We start from the raw sequence: 24,067 nt of genomic DNA on the forward strand, positions 1-24,067 counted from the left end.
ATCGCCTCATTTGAATTTCATTTGACGTGTCGGATTGTATCATTTGTTTTTAAATATTTTATTTTTACCTGTCGTGTGCTGTTTTAACTCTTAAAAAAACAGTTTTGATATTTAATCAGGAAAACACACTTTTCCGGGTTAGACTATTATTTTGAAACGTAGAATCGGATGTTTGGATTTCCACGTAAGCTGTAATTTTTACTGCTGGTAGACAGGAGGCAGCACGAGCACACATAAAACCTGAAATCAGCGTTTCAAAAAAAAAAAGAACGTAAAATCTCCAGCAGTACGACGTCACCCTAAAAAGTGAAATTCTGTGCCGGAAGTAAGGATAAGGAAAAACAGGCCAGGTAATCCTTTACGTGCAATTGTAGTGGACTTCCTTATTGTAACAGCTGTTTTCTTTATATCATTTACATGGGCTTTTTGAAATGTGACAAAGGAGCACAATTATTTATATTTATAAAAAAAATATTATAATGTTATTTGTAGCAGATATCAGCACAGTAAAATAAATATAACAGCATTCATAAACTGCATTTTCTTTTGTCACAAACCTTCCTAATAAACCATAATAAGTGACTGGACAAGTTTTAATAATGTCACTTCTCTTTTATTGATTTAATAGATAATGTGACAGTTTGACAGAGTATGATGACCCAAGCATGAATTTCTTCACCTTTGCCTCATTAACACAGATTACTAAGCCAATGCACAAAATTATGAACCCAAGATTTAATGAGTAATTACACCACAAAATCATTAAATGATCAGAGTGAATGTTCAGAATAATGAAAGATATTGGATCAGGCTTAGATTGATTATTATTGATAAAGAAATGACCTTTTTAACAGAAGGCAGCTGTAGCAAGTCTTAAAGAAACAGATGACTGACAAGTGGAGTGTTTCGACTGTCTTCTATTGTGGATGGAGTAGAGTTTCAAGTGACAAACTGAGTGTGCTTAGAATAACAAAGATAACTCCTTAAATACATTAGTCACGCGGTCATCTATATAATTAGGTGCATTCAGACCGAAACGTTCAACTTCAAGATTGCAAACATCTTAGCACCTGAGGTGCAAATCGTTTCCAAAGTGTTATTTAAAAACAAAGCATTTTAAAATTAATGTAGGATCCCTTCTCCATTAGTGCGTTATATGCAAAAACTAAAACTAGTAACAGTTTAGAGGTGGCGTTTTCACACAATTAGGGCTCTTTTTTTGTTGGCGAGGAACACGTGCCAGTTGGGCCAGTAAAGCTTGGAGTTCTGGATGCAGGAGCCTTCTTCGGTGCAGGTGTACCCGGTTGGGCAGCAGTGCTTCATGTCGCTGCAGCACACCGCCTAGAGGGAGGACAGAGGGAGGATAGTCTGTTAAACTGGAGGTGGAAAAAAAACTGGATGGTTTACTTAACTCCTACAAGCTCCCCCTTTTATACAGCATCGACACAAAACCTCACAATTCAGCTTTTAAAGGCATTTTTTAAAAACATGCTGCAATGTAAGTACAGATTTGCTTTTAGTATTACACAAAAACATAACAGTATTACCACCAACTTTTTTTAAAATAGCAAAGTTCTCCTCATGGCTCTGTTTAGAGGCCTACTTTATTATATAACAAATTAGTTTAAAACCTAATCATGTCAGCAGTGGTTTGACCTACTAGTTTGTTTATAATGGAGCTCATTTTGAATCTCAAGCAGTGGAATATATGTTTCGATCTAATTTAGGCGGTAAAATGGTCGAGTTTCTCCATGCACTCTGGTAAAAGTTAACCTAACTGTGTAAAGGGTTATAATTTCATTGAAGGATGGAACTGAAATGTAGAGAAGTCCTGTATATAGTAGAGAAATGTGGAAATACTACTATGAATGTGAAGTAAAATTACTTTCATCTGCTGACCTAAAACTGGACTTTCCAGGAGTGATCTCGAAATAGCAGCCTCCCTTTTCTGAGGTAAGCATATGAAAAATTTTGGAGCCCTTGGTTTACTAACTGTTCTTAGCTAAGTCTGACAGTTAAAATAAAGCAGAAGGAAGGAAACAGGAGTTATCACTGTAAATCATACGTTAGGAGATGGACAGCAGCCCCAGGAAGTGGCAGAAGTCCTGCAGCAGGTTTCATCATCTCCGCAACTGGTCTTGTCATCGCACTTGATGTCTTCGTGCGTTGTTGGGCTGAGCTGGGGTTGAGGCTCAAGTAGATACACCGGTGTCAGTGGGACTCTCTCCAGCTGCATCATGATGAGCTTCTGGCAGGATCTGGATAAGACATCACAGGTGTAACCCTGTGGGCAACAGTGCTCCTTATCTGGACAGCAAACAGCCTGGAGACACAAAATTGGTGCAAATTATACTCCCCAGTTGCAAAGCCTGACCTGACTAGACGGCTACCAGAGTATATGATATTTTCATGCTCCTTTCACTGATCACTTACATTTTTGAGTGGACAGCAGCCCCACTCGCCTGTGAACAGCTTGCAGCAGGTGGTTTGTTCAGGACACTGGTTTGCACCTTCGCACTGGACAGAGGAGGGCTCGGCCTCATCGCTGGTAATGGCTGGAATCTTGGTGTACCATGGAATCACCACTTCCCCTTTTATGCATGACATGCAGCTATTGTCACATTTATACTGGTCAGGACAGCAGTGACTCCCATCCTCACAGCACACCGCCTGGGGAGAAGTGAAAGCATGAGTGGTGGCTTTCACATCATCAATTCTGCTGTTTCACTTCTTTTTTCATTGGTATATATAAAGGTTATAGAGAGTCTGAAGAAGATGCTGAAATGCTATTCTACAAATTTAAAGACACATCAGTTTATAAATGACTATTATAAATTCAGAGTGGCAACCAAAAGAAAGTTCATTCGAGTTCATTTGAGTGACTGCGGCCTTTAAGCTGGTAAAGTCACCAGTTCTCAACAGGAATATAAGAAAAGATGTGAAACAAGAAAACGGGATATCACCATGCAAATTAAGACTAAAGATGATGTCTAGTTGTGCTTTTTTGGGGCTTGATGAACAGGTGACATTCAGTTACAGTTAACATCTCCCGTGACTGCAGTGTGGGCGGCAGGTTTTTCTTTCATAACTTAATTCAGCTTCAAAGGCAGTTTTAGAAATGACAAATCTCAGCTGGCCTAAAAACTGCTCAGTGATCTGTGTGCCCCCCACCTCGCACCACATAGTCTAAAATGAGCATTGATGGGAGTAAACAGCATTAAAATAAACGCTGTTGCTGTTTTCAGTAACTAGTAATCTAACTAATTACTATTTCTATCGTTACAACGCCGTTACCGTTACTAACAAAAAACTCGATGCAGACGTGTTACTATTTTTCAACACGTCATGATTAAAAATATGCATGATCTTTTTTCCTGAATACTATCGTCGTTTATGTTTACAGCGGGAAGAAACAGTATAAACAGCGTTTTCTAAGGAAAGTGTCCCAAAAGAAAAGAAAAAAAGAAAAAAACACCCCTTTCCATTGATGGAAAAATGTAGCATGTAGCCCGATCAAAAAATTATATGGTACCATGTGGCATTTGGTTGTTTAGGAAGAGGGGGAGTGGGAGGGCAAGCGAGCGAAAGAAAGAGGGAGAAAACTAGTTTTGAGAGGTGAAAGATTTGTGACGTTTAGTGTGTTTCAAGTGTGCAGTTAATGTGTAGTGTAGTGGATAGTTTTGTTTTGTGTGTCAGAACAATGAGGCGACTGCTGAATGTCACAGGTGCTGCCAGGCCTGCAGGTATCAGTGATGTGTTCCTTTGTCTTATAGTGGACAGAAATTAGTTTTTGGAATGGCACAAATAATTTGTGTGACACCTGAAGTTAGAGCAGAAAAGCATTTGCTTGTATACTGGAGGGTTAAATGACAACAGCTCTGCAAATGAAACTGTGTACTGTACTATGACACTTATTCACACAATGTGTTTGATCAGTGATTGTGGACTAGTTAGTGCTCATAGTTAATGTCAACTGCCTCGATTGTGTGTTGTGTGAAAAAACAACAACTCCAGACTTACAAATTTGCATTCTCTTCCAAAACACTGCCGTATATATCAGGAGTGTGAGTATAACTCATAGATGCAACACATATGTGTAAGGGTTGTTATGATGAAAAGTAGTAGTAATAGTGACGTTAATGTTAACTTTTCCAGGGACTGCCAATGAACGCAACCATTTTAGCAACCTTATTGATACTCTGATTTAAGCTTTTTGTATGTCATCCTGTCATTATAAATTTAAACTGTGACTAATATGCTGCTGGGGTGCTGCATAATGATGTTTACTAAGAGATAGAAGATTCACTCGAGGTCAGTGATGCTGTGAAGAAGCGGAACTCACCTCAGGCAGCGGGCAGCAGCCCCACTTCTCAAAATTCTTCATGTAGCAGCACGTGGTCGACTGAGGGCAGCTGGTGTTGGCATCACAGTTAATCATGCCTTCTCCTTCTTTCTCCTCCTCCTCTGGTTTAGAGCTTGTTGTTGGACTCTCAGTTGTAGGCTGCACTGTAGTCGGTGCTCCAGTAAGAAACGCAGGCAGCTTCTTTAGCATGGGTGTTGAGCCTGATGGGCCATTGCAGGACCCGGTGGCCGTGTCACAGGTGGTGCCGCTTGGGCAGCAGGTTTCGTGATCGTCACAGCAGACTGCCTTTTATGCAAAAAGATAGAAGTGCAGTCAGTCACAGACACTGTTGAGAGGCAGCCACATGCAGTCAAATTCAAGTACAAACAGAGTTGGTGCTAACAAGCCAGAGAGTGCTTGGTTAAAAATGTTGACAAAAAATAAAATAGATTAAATGCACTGTGGATTAAAGATATTGTTAGCTATCTCAAGAAATACAACAACCTGTTTTGTTTTGTGTTTTTTTTGGTTGTGGTCAGGCATTACACAAACTGACTGTGCCTGTCTGGAGGCTAGCAAAGACAAGGTCAAAGGTCAGTGCGGAAATGCCGAAATCTACACCTGATAATCACAGAATTTTCTTTTTTCTTCTTAAGTAAAGTGGGTGCAGCAGTACATCATGTAACCCACTCACCTTTATAAAGCACTGCTCCAGTTTTACTGACCTCAGAGTGATTTTACACTGCAAGTCAGATGTTAAACCATACACTGCTAACAACACTTATTTTCCATACACTGTATCTACATCACAATTACAGCCAATGTAGAACAAAAACAAAATCACCATTCATTGTAAGGGGCATGTCTTTGAGCTGTAGGAGAAAGCCAGAGGAGCCACACGCCAGCCAGGGTTCAAAGCTCCTTACTGTGACATGTGGCAGTGACAGTGGTTTAATGACCACTAAACCACTGTGTCACCATGATGGTGTAAAGAATAGTCAATAATGGGACCAGTTCGCCAGCTAGCTGTAACTTAGCTAAACAACATGCACCGGCATGCATCGGTACCTTTGTCACTGTAATCAACTTTGATCTCATATGATTCTTTATGTGATACTTAAGTGGTCTCCAGTTGTTGTACAAGACACAGGACTTACAGTACATACAACAGGTTAAGCTCCTTTAACTAACAGGCTCCTGGTGATAGCTTCATGGAGCCATGCAGAGTGGGGGAGCTTTACATTAACAACAGTTTTGTGTTTGGAGTATATTTGGAATTATTTATGGGTTAATAAGGTATTTTTGAGAAATGTGGTGTAAAAACCTATTTCAGTTCAGTGCTAACCTCTGGCAGAGGACAGCAGCCCCAGCTACCATCTTTGGTTTTACAGCAGGTATTGCCATCAGGACAGGATGTTGTGTCATCACATTTGACATTGTTGCCTGGAAAAAAGACAAAAAGACATTTAGGGCAAAACGAAAGGCTAAGGTCAGCTGGTGTGGGCATCACAGTTAATCCTGCCTTCTTTTTCTTTCTTCTTCTCCTCCGCTGGTCTTCCTCCAGTAAGAAACGCAGGCAGCTTCTTTAGCATGGGTGTTGAGCCTGATGGGCCATTGCAGGACCCGGTGGCCGTGTCACAGGTGGTGCCGCTTGGGCAGCAGGTTTCGTGATCGTCACAGCAGACTGCCTTTTATGCAAAAAGATAGAAGTGCAGTCAGTCACAGACACTGTTGAGAGGCAGCCACATGCAGTCAAATTCAAGTACAAACAGAGTTGGTGCTAACAAGCCAGAGAGTGCTTGGTTAAAAATGTTGACAAAAAATAAAATAGATTAAATGCACTGTGGATTAAAGATATTGTTAGCTATCTCAAGAAATACAACAACCTGTTTTGTTTTGTGTTTTTTTTTGGTTGTGGTCAGGCATTACACAAACCGACTGTGCCTGTCTGGAGGCTAGCAAAGACAAGGTCAAAGGTCAGTGCGGAAATACTGAAATCTACACTTGATAATCACAGAATTTTCTTTTTTCTTCTTAAGTAAAGTGGGTGCAGCAGTACATCATGTAACCCACTCACCTTTATAAAGCACTGCTCCAGTTTTACTGACCTCAGAGTGATTTTACACTGCAAGTCAGATGTTAAACCATACACTGCTAACAACACTTATTTCCATACACTGTATCTACATCACAATTACAGCCAATGTAGAACAAAAACAAAATCACCATTCATTGTAAGGGGCATGTCTTTGAGCTGTAGGAGAAAGCCAGAGGAGCCACACGCCAGCCAGGGTTCAAAGCTCCTTACTGTGACATGTGGCAGTGACAGTGGTTTAATGACCACTAAACCACTGTGTCACCATGATGGTGTAAAGAATAGTCAATAATGGGACCAGTTCGCCAGCTAGCTGTAACTTAGCTAAACAACATGCACCGGCATGCATCGGTACCTTTGTCACTGTAATCAACTTTGATCTCATGTGATTCTTTATGTGATACTTAAGTGGTCTCCAGTTGTTGTACAAGACACAGGACTTACAGTACATACAACAGGTTAAGCTCCTTTAACTAACAGGCTCCTGGTGATAGCTTCATGGAGCCATGCAGAGTGGGGGAGCTTTACATTAACAACAGTTTTGTGTTTGGAGTATATTTGGAATTATTTATGGGTTAATAAGGTATTTTTGAGAAATGTGGTGTAAAAACCTATTTCAGTTCAGTGCTAACCTCTGGCAGAGGACAGCAGCCCCAGCTACCATCTTTGGTTTTACAGCAGGTATTGCCATCAGGACAGGATGTTGTGTCATCACATGGGACATTGTTGCCTGGAAAAAAGACAAAAAGACATTTAGGGCAAAACGAAAGGCTAAGGTCAGCTGGTGTGGGCATCACAGTTAATCCTGCCTTCTTTTCCTTTCTTCTTCTCCTCCGCTGGTCTTCCTCCAGTAAGAAACGCAGGCAGCTTCTTTAGCATGGGTGTTGAGCCTGATGGGCCATTGCAGGACCCGGTGGCCGTGTCACAGGTGGTGCCGCTTGGGCAGCAGGTTTCGTGATCGTCACAGCAGACTGCCTTTTATGCAAAAAGATAGAAGTGCAGTCAGTCACAGACAATGTTGAGAGGCAGCCACATGCAGTCAAATTCAAGTACAAACAGAGCTGGTGCTAACAAGCCAGAGAGTGCTTGGTTAAAAATGTTGACTAAAAATAAAATAGATTAAATGCACTGTGGATTAAAGATATTGTTAGCTATCTCAAGAAATACAACAACCTGTTTTGTTTTGTGTTTTTTTTGGTTGTGGTCAGGCATTACACAAACCGACTGTGCTTGTCTGGAGGCTAGCAAAGACAAGGTCAAAGGTCAGTGCGGAAATGCCGAAATCTACACTTGATAATCACAGAATTTTCTTTTTTCTTCTTAAGTAAAGTGGGTGCAGCAGTACATCATGTAACCCACTCACCTTTATAAAGCACTGCTCCAGTTTTACTGACCTCAGAGTGATTTTACACTGCAAGTCAGATGTTAAACCATACACTGCTAACAACACTTATTTTCCATACACTGTATCTACATCACAATTACAGCCAATGTAGAACAAAAACAAAATCACCATTCATTGTAAGGGGCATGTCTTTGAGCTGTAGGAGAAAGCCAGAGGAGCCACACGCCAGCCAGGGTTCAAAGCTCCTTACTGTGACATGTGGCAGTGACAGTGGTTTAATGACCACTAAACCACTGTGTCACCATGATGGTGTAAAGAATAGTCAATAATGGGACCAGTTCGCCAGCTAGCTGTAACTTAGCTAAACAACATGCACCGGCATGCATCGGTACCTTTGTCACTGTAATCAACTTTGATCTCATGTGATTCTTTATGTGATACTTAAGTGGTCTCCAGTTGTTGTACAAGACACAGGACTTACAGTACATACAACAGGTTAAGCTCCTTTAACTAACAGGCTCCTGGTGATAGCTTCATGGAGCCATGCAGAGTGGGGGAGCTTTACATTAACAACAGTTTTGTGTTTGGAGTATATTTGGAATTATTTATGGGTTAATAAGGTATTTTTGAGAAATGTGGTGTAAAAACCTATTTCAGTTCAGTGCTAACCTCTGGCAGAGGACAGCAGCCCCAGCTACCATCTTTGGTTTTACAGCAGGTATTGCCATCAGGACAGGATGTTGTGTCATCACATTTGACATTGTTGCCTGGAAAAAAGACAAAAAGACATTTAGGGCAAAACGAAAGGCTAAGGTCAGCTGGTGTGGGCATCACAGTTAATCCTGCCTTCTTTTTCTTTCTTCTTCTCCTCCGCTGGTCTTCCTCCAGTAAGAAACGCAGGCAGCTTCTTTAGCATGGGTGTTGAGCCTGATGGGCCATTGCAGGACCCGGTGGCCGTGTCACAGGTGGTGCCGCTTGGGCAGCAGGTTTCGTGATCGTCACAGCAGACTGCCTTTTATGCAAAAAGATAGAAGTGCAGTCAGTCACAGACACTGTTGAGAGGCAGCCACATGCAGTCAAATTCAAGTACAAACAGAGTTGGTGCTAACAAGCCAGAGAGTGCTTGGTTAAAAATGTTGACAAAAAATAAAATAGATTAAATGCACTGTGGATTAAAGATATTGTTAGCTATCTCAAGAAATACAACAACCTGTTTTGTTTTGTGTTTTTTTTTGGTTGTGGTCAGGCATTACACAAACCGACTGTGCCTGTCTGGAGGCTAGCAAAGACAAGGTCAAAGGTCAGTGCGGAAATGCCGAAATCTACACCTGATAATCACAGAATTTTCTTTTTTCTTCTTAAGTAAAGTGGGTGCAGCAGTACATCATGTAACCCACTCACCTTTATAAAGCACTGCTCCAGTTTTACTGACCTCAGAGTGATTTTACACTGCAAGTCAGATGTTAAACCATACACTGCTAACAACACTTATTTCCATACACTGTATCTACATCACAATTACAGCCAATGTAGAACAAAAACAAAATCACCATTCATTGTAAGGGGCATGTCTTTGAGCTGTAGGAGAAAGCCAGAGGAGCCACACGCCAGCCAGGGTTCAAAGCTCCTTACTGTGACATGTGGCAGTGACAGTGGTTTAATGACCACTAAACCACTGTGTCACCATGATGGTGTAAAGAATAGTCAATAATGGGACCAGTTCGCCAGCTAGCTGTAACTTAGCTAAACAACATGCACCGGCATGCATCGGTACCTTTGTCACTGTAATCAACTTTGATCTCATGTGATTCTTTATGTGATACTTAAGTGGTCTCCAGTTGTTGTACAAGACACAGGACTTACAGTACATACAACAGGTTAAGCTCCTTTAACTAACAGGCTCCTGGTGATAGCTTCATGGAGCCATGCAGAGTGGGGGAGCTTTACATTAACAACAGTTTTGTGTTTGGAGTATATTTGGAATTATTTATGGGTTAATAAGGTATTTTTGAGAAATGTGGTGTAAAAACCTATTTCAGTTCAGTGCTAACCTCTGGCAGAGGACAGCAGCCCCAGCTACCATCTTTGGTTTTACAGCAGGTATTGCCATCAGGACAGGATGTTGTGTCATCACATGGGACATTGTTGCCTGGAAAAAAGACAAAAAGACATTTAGGGCAAAACGAAAGGCTAAGGTCAGCTGGTGTGGGCATCACAGTTAATCCTGCCTTCTTTTCCTTTCTTCTTCTCCTCCGCTGGTCTTCCTCCAGTAAGAAACGCAGGCAGCTTCTTTAGCATGGGTGTTGAGCCTGATGGGCCATTGCAGGACCCGGTGGCCGTGTCACAGGTGGTGCCGCTTGGGCAGCAGGTTTCGTGATCGTCACAGCAGACTGCCTTTTATGCAAAAAGATAGAAGTGCAGTCAGTCACAGACAATGTTGAGAGGCAGCCACATGCAGTCAAATTCAAGTACAAACAGAGCTGGTGCTAACAAGCCAGAGAGTGCTTGGTTAAAAATGTTGACAAAAAATAAAATAGATTAAATGCACTGTGGATTAAAGATATTGTTAGCTATCTCAAGAAATACAACAACCTGTTTTGTTTTGTGTTTTTTTTGGTTGTGGTCAGGCATTACACAAACCGACTGTGCTTGTCTGGAGGCTAGCAAAGACAAGGTCAAAGGTCAGTGCGGAAATGCCGAAATCTACACTTGATAATCACAGAATTTTCTTTTTTCTTCTTAAGTAAAGTGGGTGCAGCAGTACATCATGTAACCCACTCACCTTTATAAAGCACTGCTCCAGTTTTACTGACCTCAGAGTGATTTTACACTGCAAGTCAGATGTTAAACCATACACTGCTAACAACACTTATTTTCCATACACTGTATCTACATCACAATTACAGCCAATGTAGAACAAAAACAAAATCACCATTCATTGTAAGGGGCATGTCTTTGAGCTGTAGGAGAAAGCCAGAGGAGCCACACGCCAGCCAGGGTTCAAAGCTCCTTACTGTGACATGTGGCAGTGACAGTGGTTTAATGACCACTAAACCACTGTGTCACCATGATGGTGTAAAGAATAGTCAATAATGGGACCAGTTCGCCAGCTAACTGTAACTTAGCTAAACAACATGCACCGGCATGCATCGGTACCTTTGTCACTGTAATCAACTTTGATCTCATGTGATTCTTTATGTGATACTTAAGTGGTCTCCAGTTGTTGTACAAGACACAGGACTTACAGTACATACAACAGGTTAAGCTCCTTTAACTAACAGGCTCCTGGTGATAGCTTCATGGAGCCATGCAGAGTGGGGGAGCTTTACATTAACAACAGTTTTGTGTTTGGAGTATATTTGGAATTATTTATGGGTTAATAAGGTATTTTTGAGAAATGTGGTGTAAAAACCTATTTCAGTTCAGTGCTAACCTCTGGCAGAGGACAGCAGCCCCAGCTACCATCTTTGGTTTTACAGCAGGTATTGCCATCAGGACAGGATGTTGTGTCATCACATGGGACATTGTTGCCTGGAAAAAAGACAAAAAGACATTTAGGGCAAAACGAAAGGCTAAGGTCAGCTGGTGTGGGCATCACAGTTAATCCTGCCTTCTTTTTCTTTCTTCTTCTCCTCCGCTGGTCTTCCTCCAGTAAGAAACGCAGGCAGCTTCTTTAGCATGGGTGTTGAGCCTGATGGGCCATTGCAGGACCCGGTGGCCGTGTCACAGGTGGTGCCGCTTGGGCAGCAGGTTTCGTGATCGTCACAGCAGACTGCCTTTTATGCAAAAAGATAGAAGTGCAGTCAGTCACAGACACTGTTGAGAGGCAGCCACATGCAGTCAAATTCAAGTACAAACAGAGTTGGTGCTAACAAGCCAGAGAGTGCTTGGTTAAAAATGTTGACAAAAAATAAAATAGATTAAATGCACTGTGGATTAAAGATATTGTTAGCTATCTCAAGAAATACAACAACCTGTTTTGTTTTGTGTTTTTTTTTGGTTGTGGTCAGGCATTACACAAACCGACTGTGCCTGTCTGGAGGCTAGCAAAGACAAGGTCAAAGGTCAGTGCGGAAATGCCGAAATCTACACCTGATAATCACAGAATTTTCTTTTTTCTTCTTAAGTAAAGTGGGTGCAGCAGTACATCATGTAACCCACTCACCTTTATAAAGCACTGCTCCAGTTTTACTGACCTCAGAGTGATTTTACACTGCAAGTCAGATGTTAAACCATACACTGCTAACAACACTTATTTTCCATACACTGTATCTACATCACAATTACAGCCAATGTAGAACAAAAACAAAATCACCATTCATTGTAAGGGGCATGTCTTTGAGCTGTAGGAGAAAGCCAGAGGAGCCACACGCCAGCCAGGGTTCAAAGCTCCTTACTGTGACATGTGGCAGTGACAGTGGTTTAATGACCACTAAACCACTGTGTCACCATGATGGTGTAAAGAATAGTCAATAATGGGACCAGTTCGCCAGCTAGCTGTAACTTAGCTAAACAACATGCACCGGCATGCATCGGTACCTTTGTCACTGTAATCAACTTTGATCTCATATGATTCTTTATGTGATACTTAAGTGGTCTCCAGTTGTTGTACAAGACACAGGACTTACAGTACATACAACAGGTTAAGCTCCTTTAACTAACAGGCTCCTGGTGATAGCTTCATGGAGCCATGCAGAGTGGGGGAGCTTTACATTAACAACAGTTTTGTGTTTGGAGTATATTTGGAATTATTTATGGGTTAATAAGGTATTTTTGAGAAATGTGGTGTAAAAACCTATTTCAGTTCAGTGCTAACCTCTGGCAGAGGACAGCAGCCCCAGCTACCATCTTTGGTTTTACAGCAGGTATTGCCATCAGGACAGGATGTTGTGTCATCACATTTGACATTGTTGCCTGGAAAAAAGACAAAAAGACATTTAGGGCAAAACGAAAGGCTAAGGTCAGCTGGTGTGGGCATCACAGTTAATCCTGCCTTCTTTTTCTTTCTTCTTCTCCTCCGCTGGTCTTCCTCCAGTAAGAAACGCAGGCAGCTTCTTTAGCATGGGTGTTGAGCCTGATGGGCCATTGCAGGACCCGGTGGCCGTGTCACAGGTGGTGCCGCTTGGGCAGCAGGTTTCGTGATCGTCACAGCAGACTGCCTTTTATGCAAAAAGATAGAAGTGCAGTCAGTCACAGACACTGTTGAGAGGCAGCCACATGCAGTCAAATTCAAGTACAAACAGAGCTGGTGCTAACAAGCCAGAGAGTGCTTGGTTAAAAATGTTGACAAAAAATAAAATAGATTAAATGCACTGTGGATTAAAGATATTGTTAGCTATCTCAAGAAATACAACAACCTGTTTTGTTTTGTGTTTTTTTTTGGTTGTGGTCAGGCATTACACAAACCGACTGTGCCTGTCTGGAGGCTAGCAAAGACAAGGTCAAAGGTCAGTGCGGAAATGCCGAAATCTACACTTGATAATCACAGAATTTTCTTTTTTCTTCTTAAGTAAAGTGGGTGCAGCAGTACATCATGTAACCCACTCACCTTTATAAAGCACTGCTCCAGTTTTACTGACCTCAGAGTGATTTTACACTGCAAGTCAGATGTTAAACCATACACTGCTAACAACACTTATTTTCCATACACTGTATCTACATCACAATTACAGCCAATGTAGAACAAAAACAAAATCACCATTCATTGTAAGGGGCATGTCTTTGAGCTGTAGGAGAAAGCCAGAGGAGCCACACGCCAGCCAGGGTTCAAAGCTCCTTACTGTGACATGTGGCAGTGACAGTGGTTTAATGACCACTAAACCACTGTGTCACCATGATGGTGTAAAGAATAGTCAATAATGGGACCAGTTCGCCAGCTAACTGTAACTTAGCTAAACAACATGCACCGGCATGCATCGGTACCTTTGTCACTGTAATCAACTTTGATCTCATGTGATTCTTTATGTGATACTTAAGTGGTCTCCAGTTGTTGTACAAGACACAGGACTTACAGTACATACAACAGGTTAAGCTCCTTTAACTAACAGGCTCCTGGTGATAGCTTCATGGAGCCATGCAGAGTGGGGGAGCTTTACATTAACAACAGTTTTGTGTTTGGAGTACATTTGGAATTATTTATGGGTTAATAAGGTATTTTTGAGAAATGTGGTGTAAAAACCTATTTCAGTTCAGTGCTAACCTCTGGCAGAGGACAGCAGCCCCAGCTACCATCTTTGGTTTTACAGCAGGTATTGCCATCAGGACAGGATGTTGTGTCATCACATTTGACATTGTTGCCTGGAAAAAAGACAAAAAGACATTTAGGGCAAAACGAAAGGCTAAGGTCAGCTGGTGTGGGCATCACAGTTAATCCTGCCTTCTTTTTCTTTCTTCTTCTCCTCCGCTGGTCTTCCTCCAGTAAGAAACGCAGGCAGCTTCTTTAGCATGGGTGTTGAGCCTGATGGGCCATTGCAGGACCCGGTGGCCGTGTCACAGGTGGTGCCGCTTGGGCAGCAGGTTTCGTGATCGTCACAGCAGACTGCCTTTTATGCAAAAAGATAGAAGTGCAGTCAGTCACAGACACTGTTGAGAGGCAGCCACATGCAGTCAAATTCAAGTACAAACAGAGCTGGTGCTAACAAGCCAGAGAGTGCTTGGTTAAAAATGTTGACAAAAAATAAAATAGATTAAATGCACTGTGGATTAAAGATATTGTTAGCTATCTCAAGAAATACAACAACCTGTTTTGTTTTGTGTTTTTTTTTGGTTGTGGTCAGGCATTACACAAACCGACTGTGCCTGTCTGGAGGCTAGCAAAGACAAGGTCAAAGGTCAGTGCGGAAATACTGAAATCTACACTTGATAATCACAGAATTTTCTTTTTTCTTCTTAAGTAAAGTGGGTGCAGCAGTACATCATGTAACCCACTCACCTTTATAAAGCACTGCTCCAGTTTTACTGACCTCAGAGTGATTTTACACTGCAAGTCAGATGTTAAACCATACACTGCTAACAACACTTATTTCCATACACTGTATCTACATCACAATTACAGCCAATGTAGAACAAAAACAAAATCACCATTCATTGTAAGGGGCATGTCTTTGAGCTGTAGGAGAAAGCCAGAGGAGCCACACACCAGCCAGGGTTCAAAGCTCCTTACTGTGACATGTGGCAGTGACAGTGGTTTAATGACCACTAAACCACTGTGTCACCATGATGGTGTAAAGAATAGTCAATAATGGGACCAGTTCGCCAGCTAGCTGTAACTTAGCTAAACAACATGCACCGGCATGCATCGGTACCTTTGTCACTGTAATCAACTTTGATCTCATGTGATTCTTTATGTGATACTTAAGTGGTCTCCAGTTGTTGTACAAGACACAGGACTTACAGTACATACAACAGGTTAAGCTCCTTTAACTAACAGGCTCCTGGTGATAGCTTCATGGAGCCATGCAGAGTGGGGGAGCTTTACATTAACAACAGTTTTGTGTTTGGAGTACATTTGGAATTATTTATGGGTTAATAAGGTATTTTTGAGAAATGTGGTGTAAAAACCTATTTCAGTTCAGTGCTAACCTCTGGCAGAGGACAGCAGCCCCAGCTACCATCTTTGGTTTTACAGCAGGTATTGCCATCAGGACAGGATTTTGTGTCATCACATTTGACATTGTTGCCTGGAGAAAAGACAAAAAGACATTTGGGAAAATAAATCCTCTCATGAATCATCACTGTACTCATTTCGAGCCCTCATTTCTACTGACCGCAGGTAATAATCTTCCTCATGAACCATTTGAAATTACAACTACATTTTTTATAACAGTGATAAAAACAACCAGTAACATAATATGCATGCGATTTTGTAGAAATCTGCCAAATTTAGAATTGATGACAGTTACAGTTCCATGTTAAAGTATTATACTATATTATAACCACTAGCAGTGTTATGAAGCAATGGCAGTTGTCAGTGAGTTGGTAGCAGTAATGCAAAAAAGAGGAGCAGAACATGAACCCAATAAAAGAAAATGAAGACCTGCCAATCAATTAAATATTTATTCTGAGTTGTGCAGTAAACTAAATATAATATATAAACTAGAATAATTTACCAGAGACCAGGGACATGTCTCTAAATATTTTTGTTTTATTTAAATACCTGTCAGTAAAGACATCCATTCTGTGACCAAGAATTTAAAAACTCGAACCTGAAAACATATTTTATTTAAATAAAAGACTAAAATGATTACAAGACTGCCACTTAAATATAAAATGTTTCTCCTGACATACCAAGTCCTGCATGATCAGGGCCTGTCATATCTTATCCACACCTCATAAAACTGTTATCCCAATAGTGCATTTCACTTTCAGACCGCAGGCTCACTTGTGGTTCCTAGGGTTTTTCAAAGTAGAATGGGAGCCGGCGCCTTCAGCTTTCCAGCTCCCAGTTTGGATTTAGGGCATGGACACCCTGTTTACTGTTAAAACTTTTAATATAGCTTATAGTTAGAGATGGATCAGGTGGATCTCCTGCTCCTGTCTGATAACTGGAGTTTTTTCACTAACATTGAGGTGACTTTTGTTGTGAATCAATGCTATATAATTAAATTGAGCTAAAAGTTTCATCGAATTGAATACCTGTCTTGATCTAAAGAAGCCTGCTTTATGACACAAGGACTTTTACAGACACTTACAATAACTGTCCAAATGACTCCAAGATAATCATTTGTGTTGGACCATGATAGTGATGGTGATGATGAGGCTCAATAAAAGTAAATGACATTGAATTCAGACCAAATGATGGAAATATGAGACAATGAGACATATGAGACATTGTGCATTCTTTGTTACTTAAAAAGAGGCGGTCAGTTTGAAGGAGGACGCAGTAAAGGCTAGTTAAAGCTAATCAAAGAAATGTGTCCTGATGTGCTCGCTGCACAAAACACAGCAAAAGTACTTTCCTCATGGAGGAAAGAGAAATCATTCCTGTCTGAATAAAGTCATAATCCATTCATAGCTGCCAGGAACTGAGGAGGAACAGAGCTGTTTTGGGCAGAAGTAATGCAGGCAAAAGCCCTGTTGTATTAAGACAGCTGAATTCACCACTATTCCTTTCTCTTGTAGCCAAATCAGAGTCAGTTTGGAGCAGTCTGTGTTATATGAGGAAGTATTTACCAATAAAGTGACACATACCTGAACAATTTAGATGTCACGCTACAAAAGCCATTCTTACAAACAAAACTTCAGCTTTTTCTAAGTACTTTAAAAGGTTGACTGTCAGGCTCGTTCTGTCAAACAAACCATGTGGTACATCAGGTTTCTGTCCCTCGGCATCAGTGTTTTTTTGTTCCATGATATTACAACAAAAATCATCACATTAAAAATATATAAATTTGAAGATGCATATATGCTATAGATGCTAACAGCGGAAACAATGACGTATTGCCCACTGTGTAATGCTGAGGCCAATTCAGAAGCCAGAAATACACTATATTGCTAAAAGTATTCACTCATCTGTCTTCACTAGCATTTGAACTTCAGTGACATCCTGTTCTTAACCAAAAGGGTTTAATATGATGTCGGCCCACCGTTTGCAGCTATAACAGCTTCAGCTCTTCTGGTAAGAGTTTAGATTATTTATTGTTTATTGAAACTTAAAGTTAGGCTGTGGCTGATTTGAGTGACTGGTGAATGCAGACAGGACTGCTAAACTGTTGATTCACAGAACTGGACCTCTTGGCCATACTTGGCATACAAGTATGTTTTTTTAATAAACACAATAATTGACACATAACAATAAAAATGTGGCTTGCTGTGTGGTTATTTGTATTAACAGCACATCCAAAAAGTGTGAAATTCTATTTGCATGTTACTTAGCTCTCATTAGCAGGTATCTGTATCTGTGCGTTATTTATTCTTAGCATTCTGGCTTGTCCCACAAAAGACTTCCACTACATAGTTCTGAAGTTGCAGTGGCTCCCCCTTTTACCTCGATATCATATTAAAAGTCAAAACTGGGCTGCGAGCATTGTAATATTTTGACATGTTTTTCATGTTTTTCATGAGTCACAGTGATGTTTCGGAACAAGCATTATAAACATGTTGTAATAGTTAGCAGGCTTAGCAGCAGGTAAGGGAAAAACTACTGCCAATCAAAAACATTCTGCGCCGACGGGGTGTTGCAACGTTTAGTTATAGCTGGACAGACCTGCCTATCAGCACCAGATTTGTCTTGTCATACTAGGAAATAATGCAACTGGTAAGAAAAAAAAGATTTACCTGAACTATTAATTATGCACGCACTGGCACATCTGCGTTAAGTCAGGCATTGATCATTGATGTAACTAAGTCAAAGACTTGGTAAATCTGAACCCTGTCAATATGAATTCTCATGGTTCTTCTCATGGTCTTCCGGGCCATTTTCTTAAGTTTAAGTACTGTTAGATTCAATATATATCATTCAGAAATTGTCACCAATAATCTTTTACAATTTGAATATTATTAGTTTGTGCTCGAATATGAGACATAGCAGGATTGCTGGAGTTTTCCTTTAGATTTTAGCTAATAATTAGACATTTTTCAATGTAACTGTCCCAAATTACAGATGCTGATCTATTTTGATGGTAAGAAAGACCAGTGAAAACTTTACGTATTTCTCATTAATAGTTTCTCATTAATAGAAACTGGGTCAGTGGACCATCTTTTAAAAAATAATATCTTGGAAAGCATTTGACATATGAAGCTAAAATTTATCAGCAGTCATTTTAGATGTTGAAACTTAAAATGGAATCACCTTTGTGTCTTGTGATAAATCATGTGCTTTTTTTTTCAGTCTCATTGTTCTACATTATTTGTTACATGGGGATAGTCTCACCTGCAGCTGCCTTAGCAACTGATGACACATTTACTGTCTTACCAGATGGAGGAAGCAGATTGGCTGTGGTGACTTTGGGGGCGTTTTCTGTTCCTGTGTTATTCACTGCCTCAGCTGGCACTTCTGGGAACAGAAAAACACAAAGATCAGGATGAAAAAAAAAACCACACACACACTTTCAAATACTTAGTGAGAACAAGGAAGTAAGCTTAACGTTCACAGAAAAACAGTCAATGAAAAATTTCTGACCTTTCTGGTTTTCCCAAGCTGCTCTCACTCTGGCAGGGAGCTTTGCCCACATTGGCATCTCTTTCTTGGTAGAAGAGTGAATGCATTTGGAATGCTCGACATCACACGTGGTCCCTTCAGAGCAGCAGTGTATCTTGTCAGCGCAGCACACGGCCTGTTCACATGGATAAAACACCATAAAGTCACGATAACTGGACGTCAATGCAGGACATGCAAATCCATAATTTGACTTTTTTTTTGTCATTCATGATCTCACTCATAGTATGAAGTAGCATTTTGTACCTTTGGTAGTGGACAGCATGCCCATTTGCCTTCTGTTGTTTCACAGCAGGTGGTACCATCTGGGCACTCCGAAACGCCATCGCTGCACAGAACTGTAACCACGAACTCTGCAAAGACATCACATGAACATTAAAATTCAAAACAAGGAATAGTGATACAATTGAATGACAATACTTTGGCAGGGGAGTTGAACCTTTTTTGATGCAGGCGCGGCTGTCTGCGCTGCAGTTGTGGCCCTCAGGGCAGCAGTGTTTGCCATTGGGGCAGGAGATTCCCTGATAGCAGTGAGGAAATCAAGAATTATGAATTAAACAAAAGCATTGGAACCGTTTATCTATTCATGCAGTAAATGAAAGATTTCAAAGAGAAAAAAAGGTTCAGTGTTAAATAAAGACCACCAAACGACCAGCTGCTGTTATAGTGCAAGCAGAGACCACTTTTACAATCTCCAGCCAGTTTATTAGGTACACTTTTTCAGCTGCTATCCTACTAATATATTAATGGTTCAAGCTGGTGGTGGTGTGATGTTTGCAGGATGTTTTCATGGTGTATTTTAGTACTAACTGAGTATCTTTTAAATGTCACAGCCTGTGTGCTAACCATGTCCATCCCTTTATGGCTGCAGTATACCCAACTTCTGACGGCTGCCTCCCTCCGGTTAACGCAACACAACACAAAGCTCAGATCAGCTCAACGTAATTTCTTGACATAACAATGAGGTCAATGTACTCAAAAGATCTCCACCGTCACTAAATCTCGGTCCAACAGAGCACTCTTTGAATGGATCTGAATCTGATGTTATCATGTCAATGTACCAAAATCTCTGAGAAACATCACTTTGCAAAGTTCAAGATGCAAAAAGATATTTAGTTAGTAACTAAAGGTGCTTGTTATGTGAGGAGACTGCAATCATAGAATATGCAAGTTATGTGCCATTAAAGTTTGACTGTTTTGAAGTGAAAAGCTCGACCAAGCTAGAAGGTGTACCTAATTAAGTGGGAGGTAAGTGTACATTAAACTTATGACAAGAGCAAAAATCTATTCCAACACACTGACTGTCCTCAGTAAAGTGTAACAGCTTAGTGGGTCAACCAGCTATGCAAACAAAGCATCAAAGAAAGATCCTCTTTTGAGAGGAAGTAAGCTCTATCACTGTGCAAGTGTCTTTTTCACGGCATCGATTACATGGTTAGGGACTTTTTTTGTTAATCACTTGAAAGACCGTTAGCTATAAATCTGGAAATTCAAAAAGATAAAGGCCCAAACTTAAATTTAAATAAAATACAAGCAGAAAAAAAACAGTGAGACGAGACATAAATAATTGTTGCGTTGGTGCTGTTGAAAGATACTGAAGTTTTGGTCATACATAATAAAAGGATTTGTAGATCTGAGCCAATTTCTGTTAGAGCTTTCCCTTTAAACAGAAGACTCAAGATGATAAACAAAAAGTATTCTAAAGTGCATGTTGTTTAAATAGATTCAACTTCCTACTGTAACCCAGTAACATAAAGACATCTTTTTACTTTTTCCCACGAGAGCCTGTGGGGTGGGTAAGGGAAATATCTATAGCTTTCCTAATGGATGTTCTGTAACAGCAGGTGGAGTTGTTAACAGCTTAAATGCAGTTTGTAAAGTATAGAAAAAATGTTAAGATTTATTTAGTGTGACTCTTTAGAAAAGCAAAGAGAAGGGAGGTGTAGTTTTACCAAACTGTACTATGTTGTTCAGCACCAACATTTGTTACAGTGGTGTGATTCAAGATGAAAAAACAGAAGTGAAAGATGTTTAAACATGCCGTACCCAAAGTACAGTAACAAACAGGGAGCTTTAAAGGAAGTGTGATGATGCTGGAAATGAATATGCCACATTAAACTGACAATAACTGAATATGACGAGGGGACAAAATATGGAAAATGAGTTCTGTTAGCGAAGAATACGTGAACCTGTTATCCAAAACATCAAAGCTACTGACAGGTGACGTGAATAGACGACCATCTTGTTGCCATGTACTTAGTAATCATATGCAGGTTAATCTGATATGTACCAGTCACCAAAAAATTTGCAGACTAACTCTGCCACTAATTTCCTGGTAGTGAAAACTTTCAGAGACCCCCGAGTGAGTACCCCTTCAGATCAGAGCTCTTTTGGCTGCACAATATTAGAATAACGAGTTTTAATCATGTGGTTGATCGGTGTGTATGTATGGAAATCCCCTATTAGATTCAAGATTCCTTCATTCAAGATTAGTGTGATCACTCACTTTGTTTTTCCACTCAATGCTACTTAAGTATATGAAGCGTGTCTTATTTGTGGTGGTTAGCTTACCTGAGTTAGAGGACAGCAGCCAAACTTCGTCACACCCTTCAGACAGGAATACTCAGCAGGGCATCGAGACAGGTCGGGGCAGATGTTGTCGTCTTCCCGTAACTCGTACGCCTTGACCATCCTGAGTGACTGAGTGGTCAGACAGTGGGAAAAAGGACAGCATTACTTCTTTTAATCCACCACGATTGTTTAATCTGTCTTTGTGACAGAAAACAGCTAACGTGTGATGACCCTTACTTTAAAGAGTTTGGGCTGATCAGCAGGGGTTCTGTTCACCCAGGGGATGGTCAGGGTGGTATTAATACAGCCAGATACGGCTTTATTACAGACTGTTCCCGCTGGACAGCAGTGGATGTGATCATCACAGCACTCAGCCTGAGGAGACAGCAGTAGTAGAAATACTTTGACTACCAAAGTTTGAAACAGCTATCACATTGATGGAAAGCGACACGTTCTTCTATCTGGATTTCAAAGTAGTAAAACACAGCTGAGGGTGAATAGTATCGCTGCATAATTATATTTACTTTAAAGTATAAGTGAAGGGTTATCTCACATGTACATTTAACTATAGACAAAGGGACAATTTACCTACACTGAAGGTGACGTACTGCAGCTTTGCTCAATAGGTTAGGATGGAATTCCTCCCTTTTGCACTTTTGGAGTTATTTTAAAACAGAAATCTATAGAAGATTTTGTCCAGTTACCATGAAGACATGAACACTACACATTTTACTCTTTAATATTTACATACTTGATGGCTAATAAGCTGAGCTGTTTTTAGTCTATAGGAATGCATTTAGTTGGTGTGAATGAAACTGTTCATACTAATATATAAAGCTAATAGATTTTTATTGATTTAAACAAATGTCGTATAGCAAAATAACTTATAACAGGTCTGATTCTGGTTTTAAGTAAACCATCAATAACAGCAATCATTTCTTCTGATTATAATTGTAGATGTGTTTCTATACATTTGTTTTTTGTTTTGTTTTTAGAGCTTGTGAGATTTCCACAAATCAAAACTTGGTTTAAATGAGTTACTAGCAGAACATAAACCCAAATGTATATCTGTTGGGTTTTTTTCCCACTCTTACTGCAAAAAGGAAGCCAATTAAAATAAGTACAATAAATGTAATTACATTGTCGTGAACATTCAAGTTGCATGATGGTATAATCACACCTAGCCTTACGTTTTCATATCGGCAACACCCGTAACCGTTTGCTGGGCTGTTGCAGCAGGTTTCCCCTTCTTTACATAGCCCTCCATCTGGACACACATCAGCACCAACCACAGCCAGGACGGCCCAGCAGATCACAACCCACTTCTGCATCTGGAGGGGACAAGCAAAAGGAAAGTGAAACTGGCGGAAGGGGGGCTCTCTCTTTCACTGACCACCACGACAAATTATATTTGTACATTAAAATTCTGCACACATTCTTGATCATATCAGGTCACAAAGAGTTTGATAACCATGCTCGGACAGTCATGCTAGTGGTGCCTCGTTATATTCCTTATGTCTGTCTCCAAAAAAACAAAACAAAAACTATCTGGTCAGCTCGGTTCGAGTTTTAAAGGGAAAATGTCAAATAAAACTGATGAACCGGGTCTAAACATTGAGCTCAAATGCTGTCTCTGACAAAACAGTAGTTTTCTTCTTCCTCCAGATGTTCAACTTTATTGAAGATGTTTCTTTTATCATCATATGTATAAGCAAAACAAATGCACCGTCTCAAATGAAATAAATCCACTTTCACTTTTGTCTGGTTTATAGTCCTTAATTATCCTAAAAATCGAGCCTCTCAGGGAAAATTCTGAGCGACACAGTTGAACTAAGATAAATACACAGACTGTGAAACTTAAAACAGCTTTTAAAAAGGTCCGCACCGATACATGCATAAATGCGATGATAGACGAAATAAAGTTTTTGATGCTCTTACCTTTATTGAAAAAAATGAACAGAAGGGCTGTTGTGAGTAGGTGTTTCACAAGAGTCTCGCCACAAAATGACACAAGTGATAGCCTGCATAGTTTTGAACACACCCCGAACGGGGAGGGAGAGGAGGTGCCTTAATGTTGCTGTACACCTTTTAACGCCAGCCCTGCCTCTTCAATGAAATCATTTTTTTTAATATTTATAAATCAGCGTAGTAGCCTACAGCCACAGTTGAGAATTTCAAAGAAGCATATTTATTTACTAAGGATTTGCAGCCATTAAAAATGCATCAGGAGCCTGTGACTAATAATAAAATACGGATTTCTTACAATATCATCCTGTTTGTGTGGTACAGTATTTGGCTGCCAAAAAGTGATTTCCTGTATTTGCCGAAAATGCTATCTATCTATCTATCTATCTATCTATCTATCTATCTATCTATCTATCTATTCCAGTAAAAGGTGATTGTCGTTGACAATAGCATCAAAAGAATCTACTTTTCAAGAGACATTTGACCAAGAGGGCAACAGACACACAACACAACTTATAACATAACACTTCTATCAAGATATTGCAAGTGAAGAAAAATTTTATCAGTGTAAACGTCTGGGAAGATTTATACGCT

General features: G+C 40.3%; 1 protein-coding gene across 1 annotated transcript; it reads right to left on the minus strand.

Annotated features, from left to right (window-relative positions):
- Positions 1 to 591: 591 nt before the first annotated feature.
- grna (granulin a) lies at positions 592 to 23,507 on the minus strand. Its single transcript, XM_063472418.1, has 27 exons — positions 23,447 to 23,507; positions 22,699 to 22,839; positions 21,746 to 21,883; positions 21,509 to 21,637; positions 19,377 to 19,458; positions 19,184 to 19,290; positions 18,902 to 19,055; positions 18,695 to 18,775; positions 15,364 to 15,461; positions 14,159 to 14,324; positions 13,982 to 14,079; positions 12,776 to 12,941; positions 12,599 to 12,696; positions 11,393 to 11,558; positions 11,216 to 11,313; positions 10,011 to 10,176; positions 9,834 to 9,931; positions 8,629 to 8,794; positions 8,452 to 8,549; positions 7,247 to 7,412; positions 7,070 to 7,167; positions 5,865 to 6,030; positions 5,688 to 5,785; positions 4,343 to 4,648; positions 2,434 to 2,670; positions 2,066 to 2,323; positions 592 to 1,341 (listed from the first exon to the last, which is right to left on the minus strand). The coding sequence occupies exons 2-27, from the start codon at positions 22,837 to 22,839 to the stop codon at positions 1,198 to 1,200; spliced, it is 3,723 nt and encodes a 1,240-aa protein (XP_063328488.1). The 5' UTR covers positions 23,447 to 23,507; the 3' UTR covers positions 592 to 1,197.
- Between the last annotated feature and the right edge of the window lie 560 nt (positions 23,508 to 24,067).

The sequence above is a fragment of the Pelmatolapia mariae genome, linkage group LG4, assembly GCF_036321145.2.
Source record: "Pelmatolapia mariae isolate MD_Pm_ZW linkage group LG4, Pm_UMD_F_2, whole genome shotgun sequence".
NCBI classification, from domain to species: Eukaryota; Metazoa; Chordata; class Actinopteri; order Cichliformes; family Cichlidae; genus Pelmatolapia; species Pelmatolapia mariae.